Below are 21,784 nucleotides of genomic sequence, written 5' to 3'. Positions count from 1 at the left end.
CAAAGAATGCCAGCCAGTATGCTGATTTTTTAAAAAAATCTAATAAGGATAAATTGTTTTGTAGAAATATTATGGACACTGTTGCTATTTTGTTTGCTGTAATCATTTGAAAAACTAAAATGGTGCGCAGGGTATTAAGAGGCTATAATGGACAAGAGATGCTGGTGACTTGTTTTCCAGCTCAGTATGTGAACATGCTGGCTATGTAACTTGGCTTAATAAACCATAACTTGGCTTATTAAGACAAAATATGTATGAGCATTTTGACTGCATGCACGGCCACTTTGCTCCTTCCTTTGCTGTGAACTGATTAACCTGGACATTAATTGTGGTCAAGGATGTTAAACTCAAATGACTTAGAGGGCAAATCTCTCTCTCCCCCCCGCCCCGAAAATGCTTGGGAGCCACAGTATTCTCATAAATAAATGCAGGTCCCACCTTCTGAACACAATGCATTCCCAGGAAATAATTTGTTAAGTGAGCATTCACATAATGAGCTCATGAGCCATTATTTCTTATTGGAAGGTTTCTAATCCATGAGCTCTCTTCCTGCAGCCAACTATCAAAAGAGAGGCAGAGGGAAAATCTGATTTTCTAATGTCTCCTGCTCCCTGATTTCTCTGAATTATCCTGCTTGGGGATTTGTCCGAATCTTTCTCCCCACTCCTTCTCTCCATGGTTTTTGCCTAAAAATGGCAGCCCCTAGCCAGCAAAGCACAAAAAAATTAAGGAAGTGGGCAAACTCTGGCTGTTTGGATATCTGAATCAGCCATGTGTGCAGCAAGGTTTCGGCATAATTCTTTGTGTTTGGATAAGCGAATTTTTGCATAATGAGCAGGTGGATAGTGGGACCTGTGTGTATTCTGAGTGAGGTGTGGTAGAATTGCATTGGGAATTCTAACTTCTTTATGTTTTCTATTTCTCATGTAGTTGGATCACTCTCTGGATAGGTTCACATGCAAGAATGAACTCTGTGCCCACACCTTTACCCCATCCTCCTCCCTCTACACTTCCTTAACAATTGATTACTTCCAGATTGTTGGTAAACCAGTTGGCCATTGCATCCAAACTGGCAAACTATGGCATGTACCTACGTTGCAGAATGGGACTGTAAAATAGTATTTGATCTTAGGGTGTTACACTGATTTGCAAAGCAAGCACAAACCATAGTTTGCCAGCTTGGATGTAACTGCAAAATATGGTCTGTGGCAAATGGCATGGTCTGCAGAAGATGGAGCACAAAAGTGGAAGAGGGATAGGGAGTGTGAACAAGGGAGCAACTGAGTATAGGGTTTGCTCTTCTAGTGTCAAACCATAGTTTGGTGTTATATGCGAACTGAGTCTTTGCGAATGCAGTTGTATATTCCCCATTAACCCAATTTGAAGCAAAGTTTGAAGGACCAGATCACTTTTCTCTTTATAAATAAGAGCTTTTTCCAGATCTTCGTGTGCATGTATTTTCTTGCCCATGTCAATCCAAGACAACGCATTACAAAAGCATTTCTGAATTATACCAGTGTACTTACGTAAGTCAAGAGATGGCATGAAAATCAACATTATGCAAGAATTTCCAAGTTCAGCAGGCTTGGTTGGAAGAACATGCTGCCTGCACATTTTCCTCCGATTAGTCAAATGAATCGTCAAAGTGACAATTGCATAAGATGTGGCTTTTTTCTCCCCAGTACAATCTTTCCTGCTTTTAAACCTGAAACATTCCAATTTTCCTTGCTTACTTCCTTTTTATATATATTAGGTCCTGTAACCGAAGTCAAAACAGATATCTATGTCACCAGTTTTGGACCTGTTTCTGATGTAGAGATGGTAGGTATCACTCGCTTTCTTTGATTTTGTAGGGTTGAGGTGGCGGTGAGGAAATGAACCCCAGTAATGAGTGAACGACTAATTCAGATGCCTTTGTGCACTGCTGTCAATCATGCAAAGTAGGGAAGATTAGCAGCAGCCTAATTTTTAGGCTATTTTTAGATGTGGCAGCCCTGATTCTGGTCCTCCCATGCAGGCTGGATTTAGACCAATGTGTGTGAGTTTTTTTGGTTTTTGTTTAAATCGCTTTCAGCAGATATACACCAGCTATGGAAATGATATAGCCAGTTCTTTGGAGAATAGTCACCCCAATATAGAACAATTCATAACCTTGTTGGATGCGAAGGACAACAATGGCAGGAACAGAGGCATTGGATACTGGCATCAAAGACTTAGTCTGAGCCATGGAAGTCTGAAGTCTGTGAACTGTACATATTAAGCAAAAGACGCCCATTTCCCTGAGTTGCCTCATTTTGCACGATTTATACCACTCCTTTAAGTCATGGGGAGGGGCAAGAAGCTAATGCAGAGCTATAAGGGTGTGCCCTCAGTTGCTACAAATCTTACTAATCTTCTGAGGTTTCATCAGGTATTGCCTGTTCTCATTCCAACAGTAAGGACTATAAATTCTCCCAATAGATAAACAAATACAGTGGTACCTTGGTTCTCAAACTTAATCCGTTCCGGAAGTCCGTTCCAAAACCAAAGCGTTCCAAAACCAAGGCGCCCTTTCCCATAGAAAGTAATGCAAAACGGATTAATCCATTCCAGACTTTTAAAAACAACCCCTAAAACAGCAATTTAACATGAATTTTACTATCTAAGGAGACCATCGATCCATAAAATGAAAGCAATAATCAATGTACTGTACTATAAAATAAATAAGAAAGTATTGTAGATTATAAAAATTAAAATTATATTTTGTTCTTACCTGCACTGATGATAGTCATTGTTTGGAGGGCGGCGGCGGGGGGGGGCTTTTATCCATTTCCGCAGTCACACAATCAATCAATCAATCAATCAATCAATCAATCAATCAATGAGTAGATGAACTGGGTTCTACACAGTCACAAAAACAAATTAACTGAAAAAGCCTCAAAAACAAAATTACAAAATAAATAGCAAAAACAAAAGCTCCAAACTTAATCCGTTCCGGAAGTCTGTTTGACTTCCAAAATGTTCAAAAACCAAGGCGCAGCTTCTGATTGGTGCAGGCGCCCCAGAAACAACAGCTGACAGCTGCAATGGACACTCAACTTCCAAAAAATGTTCGAAAACTGGAATACTTACTTCTGGGTTTTCAGTGTTTGGGAACCAAGGCGTTTGAGTACCAAGGTGTTTGAGAACCAAGGTACCACTGTAAATGCAAGCTGAGGTTCTCAGGTAGTTGAGTTTCACACCCAGTTCCATCTTCCACACATTTTCTCTCCTCCTGCTTGGAAGTCGCAGCAAATGCATAGTGTGACGCTAGTCTATGCCTTGCTCTTGTTCAATCTGTGCATTTTCCAGTGCATGTTTTTCAAGTGCCCAGTGATTTCACAATTGGTTTGCTAAGGTTTCAGACCTAGTCACATTTATTTGGGACTTGATTTCAGCTGAAAATATCAACTTTGTGTGCATATCCTTTTCCATATGGACTTGCCCTCTCTGCTGAGGTTTGTACGCATTTGCTCTGGAGCCGCTTTGCTCTAGATGTCCATATGACCTTTGCAGTTCACATAGGGTTCTGCATTAAGCCATATGCATGCACCTATAGATCTTTATCTACACACACACACATTTTTTTAGTCCTGTGAACGCATTTATGAAGGCGATTGGAAAGATGTGTGTACATAAGTGGTGTCCAAATAAAGGGCTGCATGATCATTTTGTGACATGCTACTTCCCATTTGGATCATCCCATCTGTGTTTTATTTGTTGAAATTAGATAATATTCCTTTGATTTTGGCTGATATAATTAATCATGTGGCCCACTGCATATTTTAATTTGTCCATCTGTTTAAAAAAAATAGCGTGGACATGAAAACCATTAACATATGTTAATGAATTAATCATTCTGTTTCCAGTTCTGTGCTAGAGTACAAGTTTAATTGCGTGCTTCTTGCCATTCTATTAGATTATAGTAATTATTTTTGATTGATTTAATATGTATAGCAATTTATTTATATGAGTAATGTGGAAAATTAAAGTATTAAAGGAATACATAGTTCTGTTTAATTGATAGAAATGTGTTTAGGGAGTTTACAGTTACCAGTGACTAATTTGTCCTTGAGGGATATTCATAGAAAGGATATGCTTATAAAACATATTAAGTTTGTGTCTCTTCCAAATTACTGTAGGAATACACGATGGATGTTTTCTTTCGTCAGACGTGGGTTGACAAAAGATTAAGATATGATGGTCCCATTGAAATTCTAAGACTTAACAACTTGATGGTTACCAAAGTGTGGACACCAGACACTTTCTTCCGGAATGGGAAAAAATCTGTCTCACATAATATGACAGCCCCAAATAAACTATTCAGAATCATGAGAAATGGTACCATCCTTTATACAATGAGGTAGTTGATTTATCTATCTTTCCGTTCTTTTATTTTACTTTGCGTGAGAGAGGGAACACATCATTCTGGGGCTAATTCCATTTTGTTCCTTATAGGCTCACCATAAGTGCTGAGTGCCCCATGAGATTGGTCGATTTCCCAATGGATGGTCACGCCTGTCCTCTGAAATTTGGGAGTTGTAAGTCACACAGACATTCTCTACTTAACGTTTTATGTATGAAACTGGTCAGATAATATCCAGAGCTGCATGGCTTAGGTCAATTGAAATTAATAGCAGGGAATATCACTGGACTGGTTGAGAAATGGCAGCTTAAAACAAGGGAGAAGGGAGTTGGGAAAAGCTCTGCTGTTTTGCTTCTTGGTGTTGGCTACTGTGTGGTACCCATCTCTGCCATTTCTCAAAGTTTTGTGTGTGTGTTAAAAACAACCACCCCTCAGTGTTTCTCTATCCCCGCTTTACTCAAAGTTGTGCGGCTATTTAAAACCACCATGTTCCTGTCAGTGTTTCTTCATCCCTGCCTTACTCAAACTTCTGCTATTGTTTAAAATAGCCGTTCCCCCCCCTTTAAGTGTCTCTCCCTTCTCACTGTACTCAAACTCTCCCTCATCCATTTCTCGCCAGCTCATGTGACAGAGATAAAGGTTGTGGATGCATCTAATATTCCACTCCTGGACCATGTGTTTTCTTCAACGTTCCAGGTGCAATGTAGTAATTTAGAATATATATATTTCATTAACAAGAAGACACCCATATGTGTACAACACCCATCAACTGAACTTAACCTTCTCTAAGTGAACAAGTTCAATGGCAGACTTGCTTTTTAAATTCTGTTTCATCTTAAAGATCCAGTAACATATCTCACAATGGGGTGTGTGCACAAAGATGGCTGTGGGGGCGATCTGGGTGTAAAGAAGAGCTGAGAAAAGTGAGGAAGGGGGAGGAAATGTGGGGTGCAGGTAAAAATGGGGTGTTGCAAAAAAAAAGAGGGGAAAGGGGGCAAGGGAATGGGAGAAGTGCCATTAAAAGAAATGCAGAATAGAATGGGGTGGTGGTTTCACAACTGAATGGAAGGTGAAAATGAAGCTAATTGCTATGTGTGGCTTGAGGAAGATTCAGGAGTTTACCAATAGGGTAGTTTGTGTTCAAGAGGAAGTTGCACAGAAGGAGGGAGAGGAGAAGGAGGCATGGATATAGGGGTGAAAGTGAAAATGGCTGTAAAGTGGAGTCACTGCAGAATTGAAGAGAGAAACTGCTTCAGAAATTACAGGGAACCAGGCAGAGGGCCTTCTCAGTAGTGGCGCCCTCCCTGTGGAACGCCCTCCCACCAGATGTCAAAGAGAACAACAACTACCAGACTTTTAGAAGACATCTGAAGGCAGCCCTGTTTAGGGAAGCTTTTAATGTTTGATGTATTACAGTATTTTAATATTTTTTTGGAAGCCACCCAGAGTGGCTGGGGAAGCCCAGCCAGATGGGCGGGGTATAAATAATAAATTTTTATTATAAATTATTATAAATGGGGTTGGGAAGGTGAAAAATTAGCTCAGTAATTGTATGGGGTGGGAAGAGGAAGCTCTAGGGGTTAATATGGGGCGAATGGTAGTGGTGGGTCTGGCAAGCTGAGCTGAGCAGCAGTTCACTCCGTAGTAAAAAAAATAAAAATATAATTATTAAGGTGACTGGCTAATCAAAGTAAAAAAAAACCTGAAGCGATCCAAAGGCCTGTTGGCATCCATAGGTCAAGACCCAACATTTTAATTGTATGTATTTCCCCCCCAGATGCATATCCAAAGAGTGAAATGATTTATACCTGGACAAAAGGACCTAAGAATTCAGTGGAAGTTCCTGAAGAGTCTTCCAGTTTAGTTCAGTATGACCTGCTTGGGCATACAGCATCCACTGATACTGTTAAATCCATTACAGGTAAGAATCTAGTTGGTGATCATCAACTTAAGGGGTGGAGTTAGCAGTCTAATTTCGTTTTAGCCAAAGATGCTTTGGAAATCTCAGTGTAGCCTAAGAGGCATAATAAGCATATGACAAATCCTAGACCATTTATCTCCAGGCTTACACTAAAGCAGATAGCCTGTTGCCGCATGCTGTTCTGTCTCTCTTTGGAAAGCAAAGTGAAAATGGTTGAAAATGCAAGATTGTAGCTACCGACATATTTTCATAGCCGTGCTGCTGGCAAGTGTTGATCTTTGTGATTTATCATGCTACAAATTGCCTGCAGATTGTCGAACTAAATCCCTATTAGAATTGCTGCTGGAGCAAACACATTAAACATAACAGCTATTACTGCTGGGTTGTTTTTTAATTTTTTAAAAATATTTTTGTGTAGTGATAAAAAATAGCAACAGGCAGCAGTGTGAGAAGTGGCAGTGCTTAAGTTCTGTGGGTGTTTTTGTTTTTCATTTTTTTAAAAATGATGGCTGTTGGTTGGTTATATGATTGTATTGCTAAACGCTCTATTACTGGTGCAGTTTGAAACATGCTCTAGCAGAGATCACGACAGAATTAAGCAACAGAGGGAGCAGATGTAGGCGACAGATTTCCGAGTGTCGTTATTGATAGCAAGATGAAGCAATATTTTCCTAATGTATTGGATATTATCTGTAAGTGAGATATCACTGATCTATAATGGAATATCAGGCCAAGATTCTTAGATTGCTCCTTAAGAAGGTGTCTCCATGATCTTGGTAAAAAATCTCAGTATGTACCGTATTTTTTGCTCTATAAGATGCACCAGACTACAAGACGAACCTAGTTTTTGGAGGACGAAAACAAGAAAAAAAATATTCTGAATCTCAGAAGTCAGAACAGCAAGAGAGATCGCTGCACAGTGAAAGCAGCAATCCCTCTTGCTGTTCTGGCTTCTGGGATAGCTGCGCAGCCTCCATTCGCTCCATAAGACGCACACACATTTCCCCTTACTTTTTAGGAGCGAAAAAGTGAATCTTATAGAGCAAAAAATACGGTAATTATAAAACAACTAGATCCTGGAGTGTAATGGACTTCCTAGCAAGATACATTTCCTTCCAATTCTTTTAAAATTGAGTTTGAATAGCAGCCTAAATCCGAAATGATGGTTTCATACCAGAATTTCCACCAGAAGGCTCAGGTTGTTTATAGCTTTCCTTTAAGTGGGTGGGTGGTACGTGGGAGGAGAAGATGGGCGGAAGTGAGGCAATTAATTGAGCATTTTGATCATGCTTTGGGTTTTGGCAGGCAATTCCTTTTCACGGTGTGGAATGAAGAACATTGGTCTGGTTCTATCCTGCACACAGTTGCACTTTGGAACAGACCTGACCCATCATGGGCTTAATAAACCTCCTGTTCTTAATGCATGCCCTAGACTGGAGAAACAGGGATGGAAAAACAGTGACAGGCAGGTGGCCAGCGACAACACACCTGGTCAACTATGTTTGGCTCTGTAGACTAGGACATGAGCATGGGAGAAGGCATGCAAGCCTGCAATATGTTTGATAATCCTTAGCTCTTTACTGTCTTGGCTTTGAAACTCATTTGCTCTTGTGCAGCATTTTTTGGTAGGCCCTAAGCCTGACTCCAAGTAGGATGGAGAGCCAGCCCATTTCTTTTCAGATGGACCTATAACCACCTCACTTCATTTCCCCCCCCTCCTGCTTTGAGCATTGGACTGGTCCCAAGGTCCCAAGCATACTTTCCATACAGCCACTATTATGGAAAATTTCCCATTGCAGGCCCCACTGAAATGAATGGGTACTCAACTACACAAGCCCAGGGAGGTGCTTTTGTGCTGTCCCCATTCATTTCAATGGGGTTTAAATGGGAGAACTTCACCTGGTGAATAACAACGATGCTTGGTATTCATTGGCTAAAAAAAAATCAATGAAAGGAAGACATTTTCTTGGTGCATCTGTTGAAAATATAATCCTGAAGTAGTAATTATATGTTTTCCAGATGCTGCAGTATCAGAACAGACAGCTAATATTTTATACTTATTTTCCCCTCCCTCCAGCGTATACCTACATATCTTTATGGTACGTGAAAGTATGAGGGATGTCAAACAGTCCCTATTATTTCATGTTTTACATCCCACCTCCTGGATAGTATTTTAAGATCTACTTACTTTCCCTGGACTCAGTATGGCTTTTGTTTATTATTATATATCCTGTTCTTCCTATGTGGAGCTTGGAGTGACTCATGTGAGCTCCCACTGCTGTCTTAGCTAGGCTGAAACTTCTTTCACTTTAGTGAAACTTCATGTTTTCAGAGTCAAACGAACTGAATGCAATTTGAGTAGCTGGAGAATATGTTAAAATAAATAAATAAATCTGGGTGTACTGAAAGTTTTATTATTATTATTAAATATCATTTTTGGCTTTCCCCCCCTTTAAGGTGAATATGTCGTTATGACAGTACACTTCCACCTCAGACGAAAAATGGGTTATTTTATGATACAAACATACATCCCATGCATCATGACTGTGATCCTCTCCCAAGTTTCATTTTGGATCAATAAGGAGTCTGTTCCTGCCAGAACTGTTTTTGGTAAGTCTCACCGCTGACTTTGTATGTCTTTTTAGTCTTCTTGAGGAGCCCAACTGATTTGAATGAGAGATTTGACCAAGTAAGGAGTATGCCCTCAGGCTCTGAATCTGTAATGTCAGCTTCGCTGATACAGGCCCCTTTCTCCTCCTGCCTTGGCGAGAGTGAATTGAAAAAGCAATTAGGAAAATTGATTACGCGATATTAGAATGAAGCACATTAAAATGCAATTTGAAAGAGGATGCTCCAATTGACACTGAAAGCAAGAGGAGACAAACGGCATGGAGGCAGCGCACAGGGAGCTGAGGGGGAAATCTGGGTTTCTGACAAAGGAGAGGAGAATACAGATACGGCTGAAGCAATTTTCTAAAGAAGTTATCTTTCTAAACCTCAGCATTGCCATGCATTGGAGAAGGATTAATCAAGTGGAGACCATTGAACCAAAAGACCTATTAAGCAGTACGTTTCAGAGAGAGATGAATAAAAGAGGTTAAAATTAGGCCTGGCAGGGGCGGACTTTCCATCTGAAAGAGAAATCTGAATATGTATGTATTACTTAGCCCTCCTCCATTTCATCCCAGCAAGAAATCGCAAAAGAAAATTCCAGTGGCGCCTTTTCTTGTTGAGGCTGTAGAAAGGTAATAGGTTTTACAGAACTGAAAGTGCTTTGATATAGATCCATTTTTGCTTGGGGTGTGTAGATTTATCCCCACCTAATCCTATGTTGTCTCTGCTCAGTCAGGTTCCCATAATAAATTAAAGCCTGATAAATAGGTTTTGTCAGAGATGACGTTGATGTTTCATCGATGTTTTTATGGCTCTGCTGTTGATTTTGTCCTTATATGTTGTACTCCACCTTGCTTGAATTTTACGAAAGCGCAGATTATTAAATTCATTAATAAATAAATAATGGCGGGATGGATTCAGAAATCTATATTAGGGCAATGCCTTTATTAGGCTAACCAAAAGGTCACAAATTTTTTTGAGTTGCCCTGAAATCCTAATATGAGTCGATCAGTGTTTCCCAAATGTGGGTCTCCAGTTGTTTTTGAACTACAGTTCCCATCATCTCTGACCACTGGTCCTGCTAGCTAGGGATGACGGGAGTTGTAGTCCAAAAAATGCTGGAGACAGAAGTTCAGGAAACCCTAATTTAGAGGGTTGATTGGAGACTCTCCCTCACACACAGGCACCCCACACAAATGACCTGGCAGACAGGATTCTAAATTGGAGGAATTTTGGATTCTCCCCCCACCCCCATGGCTGACATGACTATTTTTAGTGGGATAGTATTTGTATGTGCACCCAGCAGGCAGGTGGTGATGTGTATGCTGTGATGGGCTGTGGTGGGTGGCTGTCAATTACAAAGGGGGTTTGGGGTTGGCTTACCCACACCAAGAGGAGCTCAGAAGGATGGAAAGGATCCATGGTAACTTAAATAACATTGTTGCCTTTGACCATCCTGTATAAGTAAGGCTGATGAGCATTTAGCAATGAGTTTACTGTACTGTGTGTGTTGGCAGAGAACTATTTGTTGTAGGATGGGTGCTGCTCCTGCTGGCAAGCTTCTTGAGCTCCACACAATGTCATCCAAATGCCAGCCTGTATTTTTTTCCTTATTTACCTAACAAGCCTAGAAGTGTCTACTTGGAAGTCCCACCTAACTCAATGAGGCTTACTTAAAGGAAACCAGGTATTGCAGCTTTAATCTAGACTTACCCTTTCCATGGAAAATCCAATCAGTTAAAAAACTTTGTTGTTGTTGTTTAGTTGTTTAGTCGTGTCCGACTCTTCGTGACCCCTGGACCAGAGCACACCAGGCACGGCTGTCTTCCACTGCCTCCCGCAGTTTGGCCAAACTCATGTTTTGAGAACATTGTCCAACCATCTCGTCCTTTGTTGTCCCCTTCTCCTTGTGCCCTCCATCTTTCCCAACATCATGGTCTTTTCCAGGGAGTCTTCTCTTCTCATGAGGTGGCCAAAGTATTGGAGCCTCAGCTTCAGGATCTGTCCTTCCAGTGAGTATTCAGGGCTGATTTCCTTCAGAATGGATAGGTTTGATCTTCTTGCAGTCCATGGGACTTTCAAGAGTCTCCTCCAGCACCATATTTCAAAAGAATCAATTCTTCGGCGACCAGCCTTCTTTATGGTCCAGCTCTCATTTCCATACATCTCCACTGGGAAAACCATAGCTTTAACTATACGGACCTTTCTTGGCAAGGTGATGTCTGCTTTTTAAGATGCTGTCTAGGTTTGTCATTGCTTTTCTCCCAAGAAGCAGGCGTCTTTAATTTCATGACTGCTGTCACCATCTGCAGTGATCATGGAGCCCAAGAGAGTAAAATCTCTCACTGCCTCCATTTCTTCCCCTTCTATTTGCAAGGAGATGATGGGACCAAAAAACCTAGTTGCCAATAAACCATTGGTGGTATTAAGTCCCCATCTGAACGCACTCTGAAGTTTGTAGCAATAAACCTTCATTTGCTGGTCTTTGTGCTCAAAGGTGAAAATGCTTTAAAAAAATACTGTATAGTTTCCTTGGATTTTTTTTCTAGCTAGCAGTCTTTCAGCAAGTTTGGAAAATTCCATCGTTCCAAGAAGTACAGTTCAGTGTTTCCTGCTTTGTTTGTTCTCTTTCCCATCAGAGGAGCTTCAGGCTCCCAGCGGCCTGCCTTTGTCTTGTTAGATTTGATTATATGAGAAGCAGGGTCTTGCGTTGCCATTCAGATTACATTTCTCCATCTTCAAGCAGGCATGAAGAAGCTCTTTATATTTTTAATGTTTACAGAGACCCAGCAGCTTTTGTCTGGGTGAAAAGTTTTCAATGGGAAGCTCTTATAATGACAGCTGATGCCAAGAGCCAGGGATAGCTAATGTGAGCCAGCTTCATGTAAAATAAACATGAACAATGGTTCAGGGTTTCATCATCCCCCTCCTTTGCATAAAATGCTTATGAAACAGTGAGATGTTCTGGGTGTGAGACTAGAGGAAGGGCAAGGCCCAGCTAAGACATTGCTCTGTCTGAGGCAAATATTATGCTCCCCATGCCATTCCACTCACCAGAAGCAGACTAATCAAGTGTCTCTATTTTCCAGGGACAATCCCAGATTTACAGAAGCCGTCTCGGTTTCTAATCTGATCCTGGAATGTTCCACTTTTCCTTAGACAGGGGTGCCCAAACCTTTTCCAAAATGGCCAGATTTGATGAAGTGAACATGCATGAGGGCTGACCAAAGTTGTTGAGCTTTTTTTTGGATTGAAGTTGCTGAGCTTTTTTAAGGACATATACTGCCACAGGGGCTGGATTAAATCGACCGGCAGGCTGGATTAGGCCCCCAAAACGGACTTTGGACACGCCTGCCTTAGGACATCCCTATTTTCATTTCAAGCCAATGAGATAAGTAACTATACAACCTTCAGAGCCAGTGTGGTGTAGTGGTTAAGAGTGATAGACTCGTAATCTGGGGAACTGGGTTCGCGTCTCTGCTCCTCCACATGCAGCTGCTGGGTGACCTTGCGCCAGTCACACTTCTTTGAAGTCTCTCAGCCCCACTCACCTCACAGAGTGTTTGTTGTGAGGGAGGAAGGGAAAGGAGAATGTTAGCCGCTTTGAGACTCCTGAAGGGGAGTGATAAAGCGGGATATCAAATCCAAACTCTTCTTCTTCTTCTTCAGAAGACATCTGAAGGCAGCCCTTTATAGGGAAGGGTTTTTTTATGTTGAATGCTTTATTATGTTTTTATATGTGTTGGAAGCTGCCCAGAATGGCTGGGGCAACCCAGTCAGATGGGTGAGGTATAAATAATAAAATTATTATTATGGGATGGAATGTCCCTATTTTCATTGGAGAAATGTTGGAGGGTATGCTCTCTTTCCATATTCCCGGTTGAATCTCATTCCTAGTAGTCTTCCTGCAGAAAGATTTAACAGATAAAGAGCTTCCTTAAAAAGTACCAAGTGATAATCCTGCCATTTCCCCTCCAAGCAGCAAAGTGAATTGTTCCCATTAATACTGATGTCACCAGTTCTATTTGGATTACGCGAGGAATAAGAACAGTCACAGTTTAGGCTACAACATAAATATATTAGCATTCATATGCCAAATAGGCAATCTGATACTCTCTTTAAAAAGACTTGAGTTTTTAATGAAATACACGGTAGTATAATACTTAATTAAATATCCGGGGAGCACTTCTCTGCTGTGCTTCTGTGTATATACCCAGAGAGAATCAGAAGGATTAACAGTAGTCTTTTGTTATGTTTGGAATTACTATTTTAATCTGAAAGGCCCCTTCAAAATAAAATGTGTAAGTTCCCAAATAAAGGAATTGTCTTCCAGTAGGATACAATCCTTGTCTACATAATGCAACACACTTCCCCTCCCCTGCGCTTTCTGCCTGTGCTGCCCAACTCTCCAGCATGAGATCTGGAAAGTGGCTGCCTCCTGGAGGCTGCCAGAAGGGAAGCAACTCTTTGGGGTGATCCCTCATGGATCTGAGGCCAAGTCTCCAAACTTTTGCCCTGCTGGACACAGCAAGGAGAGCAGCAACTTGGGCATCGTGTTACAAAGGTTGGATGCTACTCCCAAACTCTACTAAGCTGTGGCAAGATTCCAGGAGGTTCCAGGAGCTCACCCAGGGTCTGTGTTCCCACTAGAGTTAGGATGTGTTGGAGACTGCCGTGCCTTTAGAAATACAGTGGTACCTTGGGTTACATACGCTTCAGGTTACAGACACTTCAGGTTAAAGACTCTGCTAACCCAGAAATAGTACCTCGGGTTAAGAACTTTGCTTCAGGATGAGAACAGAAATTGTGCTCCAGTGGTGCGGCAGCAGCGGGAGGCCCCATTAGCTAAAGTGGTGCTTCAGGTTAAGAACAGTTTCAGTTTAAGAACGGACCTCTGGAACGAATTAAGTTCTTAACCCGAGGTACCACTGTATGGTTTAGTTACACATATTTACGCCTTTAGTCAGCATGGTCAGCTCAAGAGGGGCTTGTCCCCCACAGCAGTACAGCACTGGAGTCCAAGGTATCTCACCCGGCCTGCCTTCAGCCAAGATCTCAGCTATCCCCAAGCCTCATGCCAAAGACCCCAACCTCTTCTTGTGACATCACACCCAGTTACCATGGCAGCCTTCCAAATCTCTGTTCACACCTCAGGGCGGGGGGGGGGGAGGACAGTTATCGTGCATTGCCAATGGTCCTCAGCAACCCTGCATTGTTTCTTAATGCCCCCAGTTTGGCCAGGTTGTTGATGTTGTTGACTGCTGAAACCTTGTATCCTATTTGCTGATGTAGTGCGCACCCCTTACAGTATCCGATCCTTATTTAATGAGGCATCTGGCCTGCCATTGTTAGAGGCACTAATCTTGAGTAAGGAAAGTTGCTCCGATATGAGAGTTTTCTACCCAAGATCCCTTGGGCTCAGCCTCATTTCAATGGACTGTAGTCTATAATAATAATAATAATTTATTATTTATACCCCTCCCATCTGACTGGGTTTCTCCAGCCACTCTGGGCGGCTTCCAACAAAACACTAAACTGCAATAACCTATTAAACATTAAAAGCTTCCCTAAACAGGGCTGCCTTCAGATGTCTTCTAAAAGTTTGGTAGTTATTTTTCTCTTTGACATCTGGTGGGAGGGCGTTCCACAGGGCGGGGGCCCACTACTGAGAAGGTCCTCTGCCTGGTTCCCTGTAACTTGGCTTGTCGCAGCGAGGGAACCACTAGAAGGCCCTCGGAGCTGGACCTCAGTGTCCAGGCAGAATGATGGAGGTGGAGACGCTCCACCTTTAGGTATACTGGACCAAGGCCGTTTAGGGCTTTAAGGGTCAGCACCAACACTTCGAATTGTGCTTGGAAACGTACTGGGAGCCAGTGTAGGTCTTTTCAGTGTAGGTCTAGCAAATGTTGAGGTCACCTCCTCTCTGCTTCCCCATACTCTTGCTTTTGATGCTCCTCTTAATTTCTTTATTCTCTTCTGCATCGCAAGGCAGATGTGAATGTGCATACCAAACCCACGCTTCAGGTGATCCTGAATCCACATTAAATATGTTTTTAGATGTGCTGTCAGATGCCCAGAGTGGCTGGGGAAACCCAGCCAGATGGGCGGGGTATAAATAAACAAATAAATAAATAAATGAATAAATAATAATAATAATGTCTCAAGTGTGCATTGTGACACAGATGCAGTTTTGAAAGTGTAAAGTCTAAACACAAGCTTTCCATGCACAGCTTTCCTTTTGCTGGAATGAGCACATGTGCGCATGCACACACATGCACACAGCATTGCAGAACACAGAGAGCCTTTCCCCGAGGTGGTGATGCTCTGTACTAATTCAAGCTGGAGCCTCAGTCCAAGAGCTGTAAGTGGATTGTTCCATATCATTAGAGCTATATTACAGAACTGTCAGGAGGAACACTGTACTGCTGTATTTGATCACATACCGCTGTCTCCTTGGCTGCTTTATTAAAATGTATAGTCTCTCATGTTATTTTAAAGCAATATTGAGTTCATTCTTCCTCTCTGCCTTCTGGTGGAGAAAGAGAGAGAGAGAGAGAGCCATAAACAGAATTTGCAGTGGAATCACTGTCATTTAGAGCTCTGAGCTTCAGTGGAGCCTTTTAGGTTTGCAAAAAATAGGTTTTTGCCACACACACAACCTCCTTGGATAAAACACTTTAATTGCTATTGGGGTCAGGCAGACCACAACTAAGTAAGATTTTTAAAAAAGCAATAACAAGATGTATTGGACCAAGGGATTCAATCTGTGGCGGTATGTCTTTGAAAATACAATGGAAAATCATACAGCACATAGCACAACAGGTTTCAATTGCTAAAACAGGCGGAAAAATCATCAGTTGACTGGTCCACCAAGACCCTTATCAATTTCCAAGCATGAAAACTTTTTTGACCACAATCAGAGTTCTAAGCATTCTTTCACCGAAGTAATGACTCCATTTTAATGTAAAATTATGAATTTGTTTTCAGTGCTTATAATGAGTGCATGCAACTGTATCCAGATGATATTAGGGTGTGTGTGTAATGGCAGCCCCCATGTTAATTCCCGTGATGTCTCATGGATCCTGGCTATCTCTAGTAGCTAGCAATAAAAATATGGAATGGGTGAGGCCATAGTTTTAACTTCTGCATTAATCTAAAATAGTTATGGTGCTGTTAAAGGAGAGTTTTCACCACACTGGAGTAACTTAGACACTAACAGTCAGTGTGGCATTGTGGCTAGAAGAAGAAGAAGAGTTTGGATTTGATATCCCGCTTTATCACTACCCGAAGGAGTCTCAAAGTGGCTAACATTGTCCTTTCCCTTCCTCCCCCACAACAAACACTCTGTGTGGTGAGTGGAGCTGAGAGACTTCAGAGAAGTGTGACTGGCCCAAGGTCACCCAGCAGCCGCATGTGGAGGAGCGGAGATGCGAACCCAGTTCACCAGATTACGAGTCTACCACTCTTAACCACTACACCACACTGGCTCTCCAGTGAGTGCTGGACTAGTACCTTGGAGACCGAGGGTTCGAATCTGCCCTTGACCATGAAGCTCGTTGGGTGACCTCTCAGCCAAACCTACCTAGAAGCTTGTCGGGTGACCTCTCATTGCCTCTCAGCCAAACCTACATTGCAGGGCTGTTGTGGGGATTAACTGAGGAGAAGGAGAACCATGTATGCCACCTGGCTGGATGATGAAGAGTGGTAGGAGGCACCAGCTGGGAGACCCCCATGGGAAACCCCAGAGGAGGAAGGCTCAGAGCCAGGAAATTGATGGAGGTCAGAGGGAGAAGAGTGGGAGGAGGGATTGGAGGCTGAGAGGCAGCAGGATAGAGGGAGCAAGGAGAGTTGGTGACCAGGAACTGTTCTGACTCAGAGGCTAAAGTAGAAAAATTCCAGGAGCCTGCCTCTCCTACTGCGACAAACTCCCCTCTCCACTAGTCTCCAAGGACATGCAAGGCGATGTGTAGAGTGGAGCAGAGATTACAGGTGCCCAGGTGAAGTTTGAGACTGCTTGGAAAACATCCGGCAGAGGAGGAGCCCTAGAGGAAGTGGAAACCGAGGACTGTCAGTCCTGGGAACTAGCAGGGCAAGTCCTGCTGGAAGTGTTGCTAAGTTGTATGCCATATTCTTGAATAAAGAATTAACTGCACCAATAGTCTCTGCTTCCTGTGTGCTGACCGACATCTGGGCCCAGCCCTGACACTACCTTGAGTTCCTTGGGCTGGGAAAAGGGATATGATTGCAACCAGTCAATCAATCAATCAATCAATCAATCAATCAATCAATCAATACCTCACTCATGCAGTGTTTCATCCTCCCCACTTTAATTTCAGGTGGGGTCTCATTTGTCTCAATGCTTTTTAACAAAATCCTCAAATGCACTTCCCCCCCCTTTTGGTAAGGAGAGTGTTGAAACGCTTGCAAACTGTTTCAATTTGCGCCATTTTGTATTTGGCTATGGCCCCAAATATATTGGAGTGATTTTTTTATTAAAAAAATTGATATGATTCTCAAATGCAGCAGCGTTGCTTTGCTTCTTTTCTTTTTACAGGGATAACAACGGTTTTGACCATGACAACTCTGAGCATCAGTGCGCGGCATTCTTTGCCCAAAGTCTCCTACGCCACCGCCATGGACTGGTTCATTGCCGTGTGCTTCGCCTTCGTCTTCTCTGCGCTGATTGAGTTTGCAGCTGTCAACTATTTCACTAACATTCAGATGGAAAAAGCCAAAAGGAAGGCCGCGAGATCTGCTCCTGAAGTTCCAGCAACTCCTATGCAGAAGGAAAACTGTGCAGAAGAGGCACCCACGGTATTTAGCCTATTTAATATGCATTAAAACGTGACTAGTGAAATGTTGACCAAAAGTGCATTCAAAGCTGGGTCAGGGTTGAAGTGCGTGGTCAGCTTCCATTCTAGGGTGGTTTGAACCCATCTTGCTTTCCATTGTCCTCTAGCTTCCTTTGAGACTATTACTTTTGTCCACAACCTAGACTGCACTCTTACTTAAACTGACTTCTTTGCCTTTTCCCTTCAGTCTTACATTTCTGTGTTACTAAGTGTTACTACAGTAACATTTCCATGTTACTACAGTAACATTTCAGCGTTACTAAGGCAGAAAGCAGTGCATCTGCAACACCAGCAGCAATTACAGTGGTACTTCGGTTTTCAAACGTAATCCGTTCCCGAAGACAGTTCGAGTTCTGAAACGTTTGAAAACCCAAAACTTAACAGCCGAAAGCTAGGCCTCAGGATCTTGCATTCAGTGGAAGCTGCGTGGCATCTTCGACTTCTGAGGCGTGTTCGAAAACCGAAATGTTCGTCAGTGGAGACGTTTGAAAACTGAGATACCCCTATACACTCTTTTTCTCCCCTTAAAACCAGACCTCTTTGCTTTACTTCCTTGTTGCCATTTTCCTAGATAGGCAAGGAGGTCTGAAGGTCAAAATTATATATGTTAAAGAGTAGGCAGCTCCATGTAGCATATTTAAACTTAAAAGTAAGCTTTTGGGGCCCTTATTCAGATCAGGATCACTGCTTGTGGGGAAGAAAGGTTTATTTATTATCTCCTGTACCATCATTCCCACCCTCCCAGTTGCCTCCATGCTCTAAGTAGCAAATGGAAAAAAGCTCCCATGGGCACCAATGGGAGCTTCCACTTACCTTTCACTACTTGGTGTCGGGCTGATTCTGGGGGAAATCATAGTGGGAAAAGAAACGATTAAACCTCCCTTCTTTGCATGCTGTGGTCTCAGTCTACATTGCACCGCCATGATTACTTTACAGATTGGATCTGGACTTGTTGTGGGGTTGGTTTCTGGGACTGACTCCAACCTATGATCCTGGGACTCATGGTGTAACTCTTCTGTACACTTTTAAACAGGATTTTCAAAGCTAGAAAGCTTTGAAGCTGGGAAGGCTTCTCACAATTCTATCTTTCAAATTGGTGCCTACCACATCATTTTGGAAAATCCTTTCTGAGACCATTCTTCAGGCTGCATATTCTCAAAAAGTTTCCCTGGCCCAGTCCAAAGAAAGTGGATTGAATCCTGCAGGCAGAGATGGAATTGTATACATTCCTTGTTTAGTGCCATGTTTTAAGGGTGCGATAAAACGAACAGGAAACGCAGAGGCTTTTATTTTCACTTGACGCATCTGAAGGAAATTACCCTCCATTAAACTGTTATCGGAAGCAGACATCCACATGAGACATTGCTGTATAAAATGAAGCCTCAGCTCATTTAGGCTGACCCTGAGATAAAAACCACATCATCAAAGTGCCATCTGAACTGGCCGTCAAGGCTGGGCATCAGGCTGCTGCCTGTACTTTACACTCGGACTCAAAATATTACAGCAACAGAACAGCTGCCATATCCAGCGCATGCTCAGCTCAGGGGTGAGGAACAAGGGTTTAAGATCCATCCCAAGCGGAAAAGGTTCCTTTGCCAATCAGCCAAGAAGAGAGACACAACAGGGCTGATAAATCCTACATGTCATGGAGCTGTAGTCTCCTTCCTCTTCACTCCCAGGCCCCACACTTAGTGTTCAAAGTCTCCCCTTGGGATCAGCCATCTCCGCCCCCCCCCCCGAAGAATACTCCTGGGAATGATAACATAGCAAGGGTATTTTATTCCCAGGAAAGCCACAAGATTGCTGCAGCCAGTCAAGATGATGCTTGATGTGGTGGCAAGCCTTTAAAAAAGAAAGTGGTGAGCAGGAAAGGAAAAGCACTTTGACTGCCCCATATTAAAACATCACCAGAAAAGAAGAAGTACATAAGTAAATAGGAAGAGAGAAGGACATGGATTTGCATATAATATGAAAATGTATATGTATAGATGTCAATCCAGATATAATTAAAGGTAAAGGTAAAGGGACCCCTGACCATTAGGTCCAGTCATGGCTGACTCTGGGGTTGCGGCGCTCATCTCGCTTTATTGGCCAAGGGAGCCGGCGTACAGCTTCCAGGTCAGCACGACTAAGCCGCTTCTAGCGAACCAGAGCAGCGCACAGAAACGCCGTTTACCTTCCCGCTGGAGTGGTACCTATTTATCTACTTGCCCTCTGACGTGCTTTCGAACTGCTAGGCTGGCAGGAGCGGGGACCGAGCAACGGGAGCTCACCCCATTGAGGGGATTCGAACCGCCGACCTTCTGATCGGCAAGTCCTAGGCTCTGTGGTTTAACCCACTGTGCCACCCGTGTCCCCCAGATATAATTTCTATAATTTAAATAAGAACACATCTCACCACAGTGGAGGAGACTGGGGCAAGGTGGCCCACGTGCCTATTCAGGTGCTATTGATGGGCAACTTCAAAGCCTTTGTTCTCCTTTCTTATGGCTCCTCATTTTTAAACTGGACTTGGGCCAGGCTGCCCTTCAGATAGAGGTCTTCTTCAGTTAAAGGATTGTCATCTGTCAAGCAGGATGCAATGGCACCCTATTGGAGCCATCCATGGCCAGTCTCATGTGATATGAATGCAAATGTAACAAAAGAGTTTGATGGGACTTGGAAATAATTTTAAACCTTCTGGTTGCTTCTGAGATTTACTTGTACTTCTGTAATTAAACTTTTCCCTGCCCCCGCTCTTTCCACCGCAAGTACCAACATTTGGCCTAAAGCATAAGCAATTATTATTTTTTTCTTGGTTAACCCAATGCAATAACTTCTCCTAACAGGCCTCCAAAGGCTATAAGTTTCACATGTCCCTTCGTAAGCTAATTTAACTTTGGTTACTTCATTGTATATGCACAAATACTGCCCTACATTGGTTTTACTAGCCCTTTCCTTATGGGCACTGCAAAAGCAATCACCCTTTCTTGCATTTCCCCCCAGGTTCCCCCTCTTTTATTTGTCCCCAGCTTCTCATAAAATAATAGCATTAAAACAAAAGCTTGCCGTGCTGCTTTATCTAAATTGTTTTTCTTTTGTTACCCATATTTTTGAGGCAGCAAGTGAATACTTGGTTTCCACGAACTGGAAAATCATGCAAAATTCATGGGCCCTATTCTCCACTCCAGCAAGAAACTTTATTTCATCTGAAATAAAAATGGGTTACATATAAGAGTTCATTTCGCCTCTGATTGCTTCTAGGTTCAGAGTTTCTTTGCTGGGGTGAAGTCATAAGAAGTAATTGGCTTGCAGGAGTTCATATTTATAGTATGCAGTTTGAAGATAATTGAAAAGAAAATACACAGGTGGAGTGTAGCTTGGGAGAAGATGCCTCAGAAGATTTGTGACAGGAAATACGGATCCAACAAGATTGATCTGAAGGTCACTTATGGTGACATTTCAAATTAGGCTTGTTAATCCATTTGTAGGAACACAGGAAACTTAAGATGTCTTCTAAAGGTTGTATTGTTACTTATCTCATTGGCTTGGGGGTCACATAACTCCATACCCTCTAACAATTCTCTGATGAAAATAGGGACATCCTAAGGAAAAGCGGGACATTCTGGGATGATGATGATGATGATGATGATTAATAATAATAATAATAATAATAATAATAATAATAATAATAATTTATTTATACCCCGCCCATCTGGCTGAGTTTCCCCAGCCACTCTGGGCGGCTTCCAATCGAGTGTTAAAAACAATACAGCATTAAATATTAAAAACTTCCCTAAATAGGGCTGCCTTCAGTTGTCTTTTAAAGATAAGATAGCTACTTATTTCCTTCACATCTGAAGGGAGGGCGTTCCACAGGGCGGGTGCCACTACCAAGAAGGCCCTCGGCGTTGGACCTCAGTGTCCGGGCAGAACGATGGGGGTGGAGACGCTCCTTCAGGTATACTGGGCCGAGGCCATTTAGGGCTTTAAAGGTCAGCACCAACACTTTGAATTGTGCTCGGAAATGTACTG

General features: G+C 42.5%; 1 protein-coding gene across 1 annotated transcript in view; it reads left to right on the top strand.

The window, feature by feature from the left end:
• GABRA4 (gamma-aminobutyric acid type A receptor subunit alpha4) overlaps positions 1-21,784 on the top strand; it is a 60,983-nt gene that overhangs the window by 28,236 nt on the left and 10,963 nt on the right. The window contains exons 3-8 of the mRNA XM_053402593.1: positions 1,754-1,821; positions 4,161-4,381; positions 4,477-4,559; positions 6,162-6,305; positions 8,763-8,915; positions 17,473-17,732. Of these exons, the coding sequence (XP_053258568.1) occupies positions 1,754-1,821; positions 4,161-4,381; positions 4,477-4,559; positions 6,162-6,305; positions 8,763-8,915; positions 17,473-17,732 (929 nt within the window). The remainder of the gene's footprint in view (positions 1-1,753; positions 1,822-4,160; positions 4,382-4,476; positions 4,560-6,161; positions 6,306-8,762; positions 8,916-17,472; positions 17,733-21,784) is intronic.

This window comes from Podarcis raffonei, chromosome 9 (genome assembly GCF_027172205.1).
Source record: "Podarcis raffonei isolate rPodRaf1 chromosome 9, rPodRaf1.pri, whole genome shotgun sequence".
NCBI lineage: Eukaryota > Metazoa > Chordata > Lepidosauria > Squamata > Lacertidae > Podarcis > Podarcis raffonei.
Note: the sequence above shows the minus strand (reverse complement) of the source record. Positions and strands in the feature narration are given on the sequence as shown.